Source organism: Acanthochromis polyacanthus, chromosome 20, assembly GCF_021347895.1.
Source record: "Acanthochromis polyacanthus isolate Apoly-LR-REF ecotype Palm Island chromosome 20, KAUST_Apoly_ChrSc, whole genome shotgun sequence".
Taxonomy (NCBI): Eukaryota; Metazoa; Chordata; class Actinopteri; family Pomacentridae; genus Acanthochromis; species Acanthochromis polyacanthus.
Window position 1 is genome coordinate 15,548,559 of NC_067132.1, and position 14,020 is coordinate 15,562,578.

General features: G+C 39.5%; 3 protein-coding genes across 4 annotated transcripts in view; 2 read left to right on the forward strand and 1 right to left on the reverse strand.

Annotated features, from left to right (window-relative positions):
* The first annotated feature begins 186 nt into the window (after positions 1–186).
* zgc:112332 (uncharacterized protein LOC553712 homolog) lies at positions 187–8,226 on the forward strand. The gene is made up of 7 exons (XM_022193692.2): positions 187–333; positions 724–839; positions 2,896–3,051; positions 3,955–4,059; positions 5,795–6,004; positions 6,784–6,976; positions 7,181–8,226. The coding sequence occupies exons 1-7, from the start codon at positions 323–325 to the stop codon at positions 7,281–7,283; spliced, it is 894 nt and encodes a 297-aa protein (XP_022049384.1). The 5' UTR covers positions 187–322; the 3' UTR covers positions 7,284–8,226.
* A 2,834-nt stretch (positions 8,227–11,060) lies between these two features.
* On the forward strand, positions 11,061–13,161 carry sec61g (SEC61 translocon subunit gamma). The gene is made up of 4 exons (XM_022193691.2): positions 11,061–11,203; positions 11,562–11,664; positions 11,850–11,952; positions 13,018–13,161. Exons 2-4 carry the CDS (start codon positions 11,571–11,573, stop codon positions 13,025–13,027), a joined length of 207 nt encoding a protein of 68 aa, XP_022049383.1. The 5' UTR covers positions 11,061–11,203; positions 11,562–11,570; the 3' UTR covers positions 13,028–13,161.
* The window catches only part of tpk1 (thiamin pyrophosphokinase 1), an 83,195-nt gene continuing 81,950 nt past the window's right edge, over positions 12,776–14,020 (reverse strand). For both annotated transcript variants that reach the window (XM_022193689.2, XM_022193686.2), the window contains exon 9: positions 12,776–13,934. In XM_022193689.2, coding sequence (XP_022049381.2) covers positions 13,789–13,934 — 146 coding nt within the window. In that variant the 3' untranslated portion in view covers positions 12,776–13,788. The remainder of the gene's footprint in view (positions 13,935–14,020) is intronic.

Genomic DNA, 14,020 nt, shown 5'->3' on the forward strand with positions numbered 1-14,020 from the left:
GTGGTTTTTCACACTGGAGTGAGGGGGAATTATTTGGGTAAATGCATGAGATTTTGCGCACTTCTCTTGGGTCATTTCAGTCCACAACCGACCCCCCAGACTCCAGTCTTTCGCTCTGCAGTCTCGAACTTGTGAATCAATTAGGCTGTGCGTCAGCTGGCTCCTGATTGGCCCAGCGTGAGATGTGAACCGAACGCGGTGGGGTGGGGAGCGATGACAGGCACGGAGCCCCACTGATGGACCGGAGGAGATGTGCTGCCTATTGCTGGGTGAAGTCGCTCACCGGTCCTGAGGTGGAAATCTGTTGCTCTAGAGGGGGAAAATGTACTGCAGGTAAGGAAAGAAAGAAAGAAGAAAATACTGAGACAGCTTGTGGGGAGCGGTGGAGATTTGGTGGCTGGTTCTGGAATGTGAGAAATTTTAAGAAGATTATCCTACACGGTGCCACCTGATTTGTGGCTAGTTTAGAAACGCAGCGATCGTTTTGGGGACATTTTTACAGTCACAACCTTTTATATATGTCTTGCTTTTCATTCTTTAAATCTGCTGAAGGGAGTTTGAAGTACATGCAGAAAAATGACATTTCTTATAGTCTCAGTCAGTTCATAACCAGCAGCATCATACAACTGTTGATTTCTCATTGTTTCAAATTGGCATACGTTAAATATTATGAAGGGGACTCCTGCTTTGCTCATTGATGCTGTGCTTGTGTGTGCCGCTCAGGAGTGTGTGCTGTAACCGCTGGTCATCTGAGGAGAGGTTAGATGGGAAAACAGTCATCATCACTGGAGCCAACACTGGGATTGGCAAAGAGACGGCCAGAGATCTGGCAAGAAGAGGTACTGTCCGCAATGTGTGTGTCCATCTGCACCCTGCTGATCAGTTGCATTGACTGCTTGGTTTGCTTTCACCAACTTTCAATTAGAGACCTACAAATTCTACATTTTCCCCAAGGTTTTAGGCACCTCTAACACTCCTGGTTGCTACAAATTTACCTGTGAATCAGGCATATTCCTACTTCAGCTTCGTTGTATATGTTTTAATTAGAATTTTAGGCTGTATGAGGTGATTGTGGGGGTTGCGATAGACAGGACAGTGTTTTGACTTTATGCTGACTAAAAAATGAGCCTCACATTTCATTAAGTGTAAGATAAGTAGATGGAAGATAGATGAGGCATCAAGGGGACAGAGGGAGCATTGTGAGGGTCCTCTCCCCTCCCGAGCCAGACAAGGCAACAAAGAGGGTGCACAGCAGCCACGCACACACACACGCACATGCACACACACACGGTAATATGAAAAGTGTTTGCGCATACGTGATTCAGTTTGCTCATTCATCTGCACTTGAAAGACACAGCATGGTGCATACACCTCCCTCTTCTTCAAAACAACCACTGTGCAATTGAGTGAATAAATATTTCAAAAGAAGAAGAAGAAAAAAAGAGATTTTCCAAACGAAAAGGGCGAGCTGGAATCACTTTGTCTTATATTTTTGTTCAGTGGAAGATTTATTTATTTATTTGCTCGTTAAATAAATGAGATACAGAGCAATGGGAGCAGATGAAAAACAAGAGAACAATCGCCGCTGGTGTGAAAAAGTGACTCCCGCGGTTTGTGCGTCTGGAGAATTTACTGTCACATCATTTTTCAGTAAAGTGGATTATACAATGACATAATGACAACATGATTAGATTAGCAAGGATTCATAACGGGGAGGGATACCTTGAGGCGCAGCATCCTACCGAGGACAATCCATCTTGATCATTTACTTGTTTGGTTATAACACTCATGTTTTGAAAAGAAATACACACATTATGTTACCACGAGGGAGCTTCATCATAATTCCATACTAAGTCTGAATATAGAGAATATGATTTGTTATTATTTGTTATTTATACATACATGAAACCATGTAATAATCTGCTGGAAGATCTTTAATTTGACACAGCATACCTCTTCCTTTGCACTATTTATTTACTGTTTTATTTAATTGAGGGAACTTGGCTACTCTGGTAATGTGGGAACAATTGGGTCTTCCCACACGAGAGCAGCCAGACAGAAACAAAGACACTGCGATGGGATACAGACGCTGTGCTCCAACTGATTAATGGCTCTTCTGTAATTGCCCGGGTCCAGCCGCTACTTTGTATGTGTGTGTTTGTGTGAGCGTGTCTGGTGGGTGTGGGGGACCGTTGTCTGTCTGTATGTTAGTTTGTGCGTGGGTGTGCATGCGTGTTTGTGTGTGTGGGGGAGAGAAAGGATGCGTGCGTGTGTCCTCAAAGCCCCTTTCTGCGCTCATTAAGGAGAATGCACGGTAATTTGTGTCAGAAGCAAATGACAATGACACAGTTGAGAGGGTCTTGTGTTCATGCGAGTGGAGCGGCTGGGCAAATGAGATGCTGAGTGAGGGCTTAGAAAACATTAGAGGATGATGAAAAGTGTTCTGCGGCTGAGAGATTTAGGTGCCTCGTTCCTAATTTGACGTTTGTGGCTTTGTACGCCTGCAAATGAGCCGAGCTTTTGTGGTTTTGATTTGGAAACTTCGAGTGATTTGAAACACCCTTGCACAGAATATTTGTCTTAATTTATCGCTGTGTGAGTTTATTTTCAGCTGCTGAGTTGATGCAGCATAACTGGTGTGAACATAGTTGTCATGGGGTGTAAAAAATTTGCTTGCAACACAAAAATAAAAAGCCTCAGCCAAAACGAGATGTGAGGCCACAGCGAATGAGGGAAATGATAGTAAATTTTCCTCCTTCTTCTCGGGAACATGTGCGCACAGAAAGAAACTTGTACAGAAGGAGAACTTACTGTTCCAACCTGGGAGGAGAGTGATGTGTAACGGTGAGAATGTGACAATATCTCACCACCAACTTGTGATATCTTGCTTTTCAGGTGCTCGCATCATCATGGCGTGCAGAGACTTGGAGAGGGCAGAGGAGGCACGGACAGATATTCTGGAAGACACAGGAAATGAGAACGTGGTCATCAGGAAACTGGATCTGTCTGACACCAAGTCCATCAGAGCCTTCGCTGAACTCATCAACAAAGGTAGTGTCAGAAAAATATCAAGTGTAGCTCAATGTAGTGATGGTAAATAAACAGAAGGTGGATATGTGCGGGAGGTTCATGTGTCATCTGTCCAAGACAACTTTAATAAGACTCTTTTGTAAGCCAGAGGAAGAACATCGTGCAAGGTCGCAATGTTCCAGACATGTAGCTTCTGAACATAAAGGGAGAATCAGGAGATTGTGATACACTGATGGACCTGTGATGGTACAGTTAGGCAGGGTAAAGAATTAAAGATCACTGACTCTATTTATTTTCTTCCCTTCAGTGTGTTAGAATAATTGAGAATAATGTTAAATTCCCCACTACAGAAGGTAGATCACAATAACTATACAGACAGGTGACAAAATTAAGGAAAAACTAACATAAAGTGTCTTAGTAAAGTGTCCACCATGTGCTGCCAAAACAGCTTCAATGCACTTCAGAAGTCTCTTAAGCTTTACTGGAGGGACAGAACTGCATTCTCTCCCAAGATGTTCCCACATTTGGTGTTTTGATGATGGTGATGGAGAGCACTCTGTGAATGGGATCATTGTCATCCCCACTCTCATCAGGATAGAAGTGTTCCATCATAGGTTAAAGGTGATCACACAGACCAACTTTGTGTTCATTTGCAGTGATCCTTTTCTCTCTAGGGGGGCAATTGAACCTAGGTCATGCGAGCAAAATGCTGTCACAGCATAACAGAGCCACCAGATCTCCTCAATGTAAGGTTCAAGCATTGAGGCTTTTCCTTTATTTTGTCACCCAATGCTCCACAGACATGAATGGATTCCTTTCACAAAAGGTGGCTCTGGTGGAGGTTCAAGTTTATTTACCAAGTATCAGTTGCAGGTGTATCATTTATTTCAAATTCGATACTTACCCAATCTTTTTTCTTTTCAGAGGAGAAACAAGTGAATATCCTGATAAATAATGCAGGCGTTATGATGTGTCCCTACTCCAAGACTGCTGATGGGTTTGAAATGCAGTTAGGGGTCAATCATTTGGGTAAGTTGGACTGGATTTTGTATTTTTTTGTGTGTGTTTTACCTCTCTATCTGCATTTGCATTTTAATTAGTAGGCATAAAATTAAATTAAGTGGTTTGGCTGACTGATCTTTATCGTGAGATGCATAAAAGAGGGACTTTTTGGGAGTGTTTAGTCTCGGTAATGGAATTAATTAACAGCTGACAGTGATTCTGGGTATTTGACTGATTTAATAGTAAGATTACATAGTGACAGGATGAGTTATTTGTATTACCACCTGTACTGCATCTGTAGAGCCAAGCTGGAAATAAACCACTTTTTTCTCTTTATAAGCTGTCAGTGTTCTCATCTGTGTTGGACCATGGTTTCCTTCAGACTATGTTGGCCTCTGCGGTATTTTTGTCACGATCTGACAGAGAGAACAGTCTGTGCTCGAACATGGTCACCCACACACATATGCACACACAGGCATACATACATACATGTCTGTCTGTTCATTTGAAAACATCCTTCATATGTGCACTTAAAAAAATAGGATGTTTTGCTAAAGAGTAAAAAAGGAAATGGAGAGCAACTGAAAGGAAAGCAATGTAATCATGTTCCTCCACACTAGAGCTCCTGGGACACTATTGTGTGTAGGTCCAGTGGAAATTCTTTGCATTTGTTTCAAGTAGCAGTTGCTGTACAACATATTGCATGTACTACAGTTGTAGGAATGATTTCCTGTGATTATTTAAACTTTCTAGCATTTACGACGTACATTCGTACAGCTCACAGCGAGGCTGAACGAGTGACAAATGCTGGGTGTTGTGAGATCCTACCTACTGTGGATGTGGAGTGTCACTCGAGATGAGAACAAAATGTTTTTTTTGTCAGAGTAGCCAAGTTTGGTTGAGTAGATGAAGTGAGATTTTAGATTCTACACACTCAGGTTCCATCCTTGTTTGTGTGTGTGCAGGAGGGGCATCTTCTTCGTATCCGTAAGACCTATTGCACATTAACCATGAAAAACAGCCACTCACAGGCCAGCGTCACATTTCTACATAAGAAAAACAACAGTGTGAGTCTGGAGTCTACATCCATTTTGTCAGGATAGTCCCTTTTTTGGCCCTTGTTGACGATAAATGATGTTATGTGAGGTTTTTGCTAAATCTTTGTATCCTCATTTGGCAGCATAATGTGTTAGTTCATGTGTTCCTTTGAATTTAAATGCTGACAGAGGATGCATTTGGTTTTTCTCTCTGCACAATTACAGTAAATCTTACACAGTATTTTTCTTGGCTCCTGCTGAAGTGTGAATGATAGTGGCCAAGTCTGTGTCACATAAACTATGTTTAAATCAGCCAGTCACATTTCAAATGGGCTTTTTCAAATGATTAATCGATGAACTGATGGATAGAAAAAAAATCTGAAGCTATTTTGCAAATCATTTGTTTTTGTGAAGTGAAGAAAGGCCTCTAATTCTCTGCTTTAATCCTCTTAAAGGAGAGGATTTTCAGTTTCTAGTGGTCATATACTACTGTAAAATGAATATTTGCACAAATAGGCAAGACTTTTTTTTTTAACTTGTCATACTAAGCTATTAAAAAAAAAAAAAAAAGCAGTCAGCAGGTTGATCATAATGGAAATGCTTTTTAGTTGTAGTCTGTCAGACTTCCAGGATCCGATTCCAGTCAGGACCCAACTTGAATGCATGACAGTTTGGTGTAGTCAATATTTGAGAGGACACTGTTGTATGTTTCATGACTTCCTCAGGTCACTTCTTGTTGACTCACCTGCTGCTGGACCTCATCAAGCGTTCGGCTCCGGCCCGTATCGTTGTTGTGGCATCGGTGGCTCATACCTGGACTGGGCTTCGACTGGATGACATCAACAGTGAGAGGAGTTACGACACCATGAAGGCCTACGGACAGAGCAAACTGGCTAATGTGCTTTTTGCACGTTCACTGGCCAAACGGTTACAAGGTGAGGTCCAGTTTTCTAGGGACTAATGTACAAGCACACATCACACAGGGGGAAAAAAGAAAAACAATACAGATAAATTTGTATTTGTATGACATAGGCATACATGCAAAAATGGTGACATGGGGGCATGTACAGGGATGTTTGAGCAGAAAGACTATTGGGAAGAACTTCTGCTGCTCTATCACAAAAAGGTGAGGCAGAAAAGCAGCAATATTTGACATTAGCAAATTCAAGCTAGCATACATACTTACCCAGCCAGATACAGAAGCGAATGCAGTAACCCCTCTGATGTACATCATCCATCCATCCATCCATTCTCTATACGCTGCTTTATCTTCACTAGGGTCGCAGGGGGTCCTGGAGCGTCAGGCGTGGTTAAATACAGCAAAAATATTATAGACTTTATTCAAAATCATAACAGAATAACCATCTATGCATTAGCTATTCTTCATCCTGTGGAGCCTATCCCAGCTGACACTGATGAGAGTACACACCGGACTGTTTGCTAACACAAACAGACAGACAACCATGCAGGCTCACACTCACACTCACACTTACCAGTATAAAATAATCAATTAATGCATACATGTCTTTGGACTGTGGGAAGAAGCTGGATCACCCGGAGAAAACCCACGCAGGCACAGCGAGAACATGCAACTCCACTCAGAAAGCCCCCCAGGATGCAAATGTCAAAAACAGGTCACACATGTTTGCATTCGCTAGCATAAATACACAGATTTGCGTAGGTGACCGTGTAGGTTTGCGCATATGTGCTGCAGGTACAGGAGTGAGCGTGTTCTCTCTGCACCCGGGGGTGGTGCAGTCGGACCTGTGGAGGCACCAGCACCAGTGCATCCAGGTGGCGGTGAAGATCTTCAGGATTTTCACCAAGACAACAGTGGAGGGAGCACAGACAACCATCTACTGCGCCGTGGAGCCAGGCCTGGAGAGCCTGAGTGGAGGGTACTTCAGGTACACACATTATTTCAAACAACGGCTGGTTACACAAGAGCTTTAAGAGCGGCGGCATCACGCTGCTCAGTACTGCTACCTGCAAACTAACAAAAGGCTACATTATATGTAGTTGAGCTTTTACAATTTTTATCCTCACTTAGCAATAGCGCAAATGCAGCACACAGTGTGTAATGGCCACTCTCTGTCCCTGCATGTATTCAGCGACTGCGCCCCTGCAAGGACCTCGAGGGCTGGTTCCGATGATGAATCGGCCCAGAAACTGTGGGAGATCAGCTGCAACATACTCAGCATCACCTGGCAGTGAATACCGGTGAATTAACCACACAATGAAAGACGTTGCATTCTTTGTGTAAATACCATCTTTTAAACAGCACTGTTATGCACTTTTATAGATCCATTAATGTTACTGTTGTGAAAAAAAAGTATTTTATGACACAGAGTATAGTAGAGTCCAATGGTATCCAGACTGCATCAAAGATTGTCTTTATTTTATGATTTATCTCCCCAAAAATTCTGATGTTTAGTGAAATATCAAATGTATGATGTTAATCCTGGTGCGAAAGTGTTTGTTAAAATTCTCCATCATTCAGATTGTTTTTAATACTAAGAAATTATTTTACTGGGCTGTTTTTTACTTACTGATGGGGCATTTGGGTTTAGAGTGCTGATGCTGCTCTACCTTGTAAAGACGTCTCATGTTTTTGTTTTGAAAGAAAATGATCTGAGATGTGAAATTCTCTCTTAAACTTTCAGTTTGTTTGTCACAAGTTCTAGTGTGGCGGTAGGATAGTTTTTGGCTCCAAACTACCTCCGAAAGTCCCTTTTCAAAGCAACATTTGACTGAAATACATAATCAGTTCAAACATTTTGAAGCAAACAATTAAAACACTTCGATGACAGTTCATATGAGGTGCTTCCTGTTAAAGTCGTTTCCATGAAGGAGGAATTTCCAGTAAGCTGCAAAAGATCAAAGTGTACATTTAATGTTCAGTAAGATTTGTGGAAATGTTTTTTGACAAATTGTTTCATAGAATTGGTTCATGTCTTTTCTCTGAACTGACGAACGCAAATGTAACATTTCTCAGTGGCGTCGCTGTATCAAGGTAATAAACTGCAACCGCAATATGAGTGCATGTGGTTGTAATCATGATGTGTCAGCATGTTGAGGCTTCATGACTATAAATGTCTTATGTAACGCTAGAGCAATAAATCGAAATTTAACTCATTAAACTGTCCAACATTGTAAAGCTCTGCATCTAACTGACTAATGGGAAAATTACCATACACGTTAGTTCTGTCTGTATTTAGTTAATGTTGATGTTTTTCAGTCTGCCAGGCTGAGCTTTTTCGATCCAATAACGTGACACTGGTATGAAAGTCTTAAAGTCTTAGCCAGGGCCAGACGACTGAATTTTGTGACTTATTCTATTGTTGATCCATTGAAGTGACAAATATAAAAAAGTAAAAAAACAAAAAAACGAAAAAGAACTGTTACATACATAGATTCAGAGAAAATGGCACAACTTTTTTAGCAACTACATCTTAATCTAAATCACATGTGGGGGTATTTAATCTGGTTGAGGAATGTGTCATGAGCTTGAGGAGTGGCTACAGGAGTCCATGAACAATGATCTGTGTTAACGAGTGCAGTATGATTCAGGTACACAGTGCCAACAGATAAAGGTGGCATATAAACCACAATGAAAATAACCAATAGATGACATATTTTTCTGTGGAAAAACTAAATTTACTACACAACTGGGCCGAGAAACATCCGCTTCTAGCTCATCTTTCAGACGCATGGTCCCGCATTGTCTGCAAACACTCTTTGATATGGTACAAAATTTATAGTTGAACCAGGGACAGTGAGCTGCTCAGTCCCCGAGGCAATGAAGCAACAGCAAACTAGCATTGCCACAACCGGTTGGTATGAAGTTGTTCTTCTGAAAAGCTGTTGTTGATGAGTGCCAAACATGTCTACTTTGACTGTGCCAACTAACTATCTTTAAAATTGTCTGTCTGCTGGTTCTATATGTAACTTTATGTTAATTGGAAAATGATAATGTTCGTTGTGGACAACAGGGGGTTTGTCCTGGCATACCTCCCATGCAGGTTACATTTATATAGTCTTGTTCTGTTTGCTGACTTATGCACTCTCACACGATAATAACTTTGAAAAGCTACTTACCGACACTATGGTGAAAAGCTGGGATTCGTGGAGAATCAAACACTCTGCTCTTGAAATGAATTTGCCTGGATGGCTGGTCATAAATAAAGCGGCATTCTCATTAAGTCTGCTCTGCTTGAAGGGGATCTTTTTAAATAATTTTCCAGACTCATAGGCATCCACCAACCTTTTTTTTCTGAAGGCCTTAGAGACCTTTTCAGATCTTTGCTTGGTGACACAACACATTTTGAGCAAAGAGAATAGATCAGACATTTAACCCTCATCAGTACCCCTGGGGTCCATCTGGATCCTAGGGGTATCTAACTTGTCATATTTTTTTATTTACAAGTTGCATTTTTCAGTTCCTTTAGGTAGTCGCCACCCACGCAGTGGTCATCACATACAGTACACCAAAGCTTATTTGATTGCAACCAGGTTTGTGGTGTATATATAAAAAAGTCATTTGGGGTCCATGTGGACCCGAGCCAGACCCCAGCTGGATTGTGCATCTTTTATCTGTGTATGTTTGTGTTATGTTGCTGTTGTAATGACCACTTCAGTTGCATTGTGTTTCACTTCAGTTCAGGAGTTCTTATGTTAATATTGTAAGCAATACACGTCAGTAGTCATCAATAGTAATTTCACTGTTTCTTTCATATTTGAATAGATAGATATAGATGACACATGTTTTAGAAAAATATATACTGAGAGGATATGGACAGGTACAGAAATGTGAAACAGATGAAATGCTACTGGGGTTGAGCTGGATCCCAAGTTTACAGACTAATAGGTTTTGCCACGTGTGCTGATGAGGGTGAACACGGTTCACCAAACAAAATTTCAATCACTGGCATCTAATCTGGAACCTCTGATTTGAAGTTGTGACAAATGTCTTTACTTTTTACTAAGGACGAACATGTGATGTGATAAAATGGAAATTTCACACGCAATTTCTTTGAGTTAATCATCTTTATCAACAAGCACTGTTTCAAAGGGGATACAGTATTTATTGTCCAGTATGTAAAAAAGCCTTTCATTTCCATTTGTACATATTTTTTCACATCACTGAATAATCACAGTTGTGTTATAATATTTCATAAATTAGTTGCCATGTTTTGGAGATGCATTCTATAATAAAAAACAAGGTTTAAACACTTTTCCTTAAACGGAAAATTAAATTTACTTGCACCGAAAACTGTTATTATCAAGACAAATTGGATTTTGACAGATTTTATACTACATTTAAAAAAAATAATACACGACCGTGAAAGCTTCCATCCTGATTTTTAATTGTAAATCATGAAAAGTAATTTAATTCTTAAGTGGCTTCCTTGTTTTATTTTCATTCTTTTATTAATTAATGTTTTTATTTAAACATTTTATCCTAAAAAACTCGAGCTTGAAATCAAGCAAGAAGAAAGAGTAAAATTGTGCTAAACTGTGCCGCTCCTGCAGCAATCAAACCTTTTTTTTTAAAGGTCTTTATTCCATTTAATTAATATAACAACAACACAAAAAAATAACAAGAAGAAAATAAACTCACATTTCCATTTACAAATCTTGCTTACATCTGAACATAGCAAGCTTTCTGAATATGACAGGTAGATAAGACATTCCTTTACATGAACAAAATGCATTTTAACTTAAAAAAAAAAATCTTAAAACAAAATAAATCCAATAATAGGGGTTAATGACTTAAAGGGATTAAGCGTGGTTACATTACACAGGATTATAACTTAGAAAACAAGAGACTTTAATAAGGTTTCATATAAATCGCATAAAGATTGATTTACTTCTGATAGTATCTTTAAGGATAATAGATAATTTTTAATTTCATTTTTAAAGTGCAGCAATCAAACCTGCCCTGCTGCATCTCACTGTATTGAAACCTCCCAGTCTGCAGGTGGCGCTGAAGACAATAACTGCCAAAAACAGACACGTTGTACGCATGCGCCGCTAAATTCTACGTCAGCCCTTCTTTTTGTCAGTCCAGTTTTAAAGCTACGTGGCTTTCTCACTCCGCTGCCTGTCTTCTCAATAGACATCGTCAGAAAGAGGTAAGCGTACAATCATTGTTTGTATTTTTCTTTAATAGTTTATTGTATTATTAAACACATGTACTGTTGAATGTATGGATTTTATTCACTAGTTTGGCCACTACCTAGCATAACGTTACGTGGACATGATAATTAGCTCGTCTTATGCTAACGTTAGCAATGCCAAGGATTTCCAAACGTATCAAACTTAGGACACTAACGTCTTTTGATATCTCGGTTAATATATGATGGAAATTCAGAATACCCGCGGTATATTAACTATTGTAAAGACGCTATAGCCAAAAAAGCTCTGTTTGCTGAAGTCAACGTCAGCACTGAAACTAGTCCAAGCTGACTTCGTTTTTATTTCTGTCCTCAGCTAAGCACCATGGATCAGGTAATGCAGTTTGTTGAGCCCAGCCGACAGTTCGTCAAAGACTCCATAAGGCTTGTAAAGAGGTGTACAAAACCCGACAGAAAAGGTGGGTTTTCATGTGTTTTCTTTATTCTGCCAAGCTTCGGTGACTGTTGACCAGCATCAACTCGTTTTCGAATTTGAGCTAGTCTGCTAACACATAGGAAATTAGGAGTGCATCTCTCTGTATGTAACTAATTCTATTTTAATGCAATAGTTCTAACATTTATTACGATTTCTTCCCACCTTTAGAATTCCAGAAAATTGCCATGGCCACAGCGATTGGGTTTGCCATCATGGGTTTCATTGGTTTCTTCGTCAAGCTCATCCACATCCCTATCAACAACATCATTGTGTAAGTAATGCATTTACATGATAAATTTTAGCATATTGATGGTGCCTGGTATTTAAAACATTATTTGCATTTAAAGTAGTATACTCTTTGTACTCTTAAGAAAAGTTATTGAAGTTGAGGGTTTGTCTTTCCTCTGTATTATTTGTATCCTAATTGTGGGACTGTTCAAATGAAGCATTTTGTCTCATTGTCTTACTGATATCAGTGACTACTCTTCAGACTGAGGGGAGTTTAGAATTGCTGATTAAATTACTAGCTCAGACACTTACTTGGCTAATCTGCTTTTAGCTAAAATTATCTATTTAAAGTTGTGTAATTGGAAGACTTCAGAAATTCACACATAAGTATTATGCCTGTCTGCCTGTGGTACAGCTTGAAATGTTAATTTAGCATCTTACTCATATTTAAAACAACAAAAAACTAATCAGTTATTTTAATAATAAATACAATTTTATATAATAATTAAGCTCTTCTCAGACTAGTAAACTTGTCATGATTTTATCTTGAAAACATTCTGCTCCATGAAACCAAAATTGTAGTATTTCTGGAACCTTAAATTCCATGTTAACGTTGTACAAACTCCAGCAAATTTCAGCTGTCTGTTATAGTTTTCATTATTGGCTCATTTAAAGAAATTACTTCATGACGACTGAGAAACTGAATGGTGTTGTAACATCAAAGCAAACACTTTTTTTTTTAAACTAAAAAAAGGATCACATTTCCTCTAAGATAAACCTACATTTTATTAAATAACAGTAAAATACCACCAGGTTATCCAAGTATTTCAAGTTCTTACACAAAACATAAGGGGAGGTGAAGCACCTTGCTGGTAGCATTGGTCCTTTTATTTCTGTGCACAGTAGAAGATAACATACAAATATATCATTTAGGCTGCTCTCATGATTGTCAGAATTAATCTATAAGTGCATATGGTGGTATGATGCAGTGGAACATGCAGGCATTGTATTTTCAAGTGAGGTTTTCTTCGGTAGCAATTTGTGTCATTATATAAAGTGGATGCAATTTCTTGATTTGCTAACACTGCCTTGTTTGTTTTTCTTCCAGTGGTGGTTAAATAAATCCTGGTCAAGACGCTGTGGTGCAACATGTTAATGGGCTGGTGTGATTGGGGACTGAAGTGATGTCATTTTTACATTCTGTGCTCAACATTTATATTTCAATGTGTAAATAAAACAAATGGAAACCCAACGGCTATATTTTTCCTGTCTAATCAAATACCCTTCCTGTTATTACAAATGCATAGAACAGTTTATATTTTTCAGAAGTGCAATCATAAGCTCTCATCACAAGGCACAACTACTTAGAAATTTGTGTATTTTCCAGTGATTAGTGTGAAACAGAATGTCAAAGGCACATACTGGGGGCTGCAATACAAAGCAGATACCTGTAGAGGATAGATTCACTGTGTAAGGCAAGATTAAACTTTAAAATGGTTCAATTTAAAAGTAAATATATAATGAAGATGCATCAAGACAAGGAAACAGCAAAATAGCACAGAGCCCATCAATCTACCTAGAACATGCAGTTTAACAAGGATGGTCTCTATGATAAGCAGAGTAAAAATTGGTCATGTTTCTGTCAGTTTTCTATGGTCCTGTTCCACCTGAGATGATAATTTGTTATTTTGTCACATAATACCCATAAAACACAACGCTTTGGCCCCGTATACTATGACAGTGCTTTCAGCTTTTTTCCTTTCCTACAGCGTGCTATAAATAACATGAAAAACCAGTGACTTTGCAGCAGCTCAGCTCTAGAAAAGTAGTTGCATGCTCTATCCTGTCATTTTCATCACAAGGGAGGCTTTCTTCGGTATCATTCCCCGTCCTTTTGGATGCCCATGCTCCAAAGCAGAGGCTGGTCCGTGGTCACAGTTACAGGCTTTCTGGGGTTTCCTGGTGCAGTGGGCTCGTAAGTGTTAGAGGTGCTGACCAGCTTCCCAAACTGCAAGATCTGGTTATCTGGACAGAGGAGACACACACAAAGCGTTACACTAACAATGAAGGCACACTGAGTGAAATTACAAAGTTAATTTTTCCTGAATAAA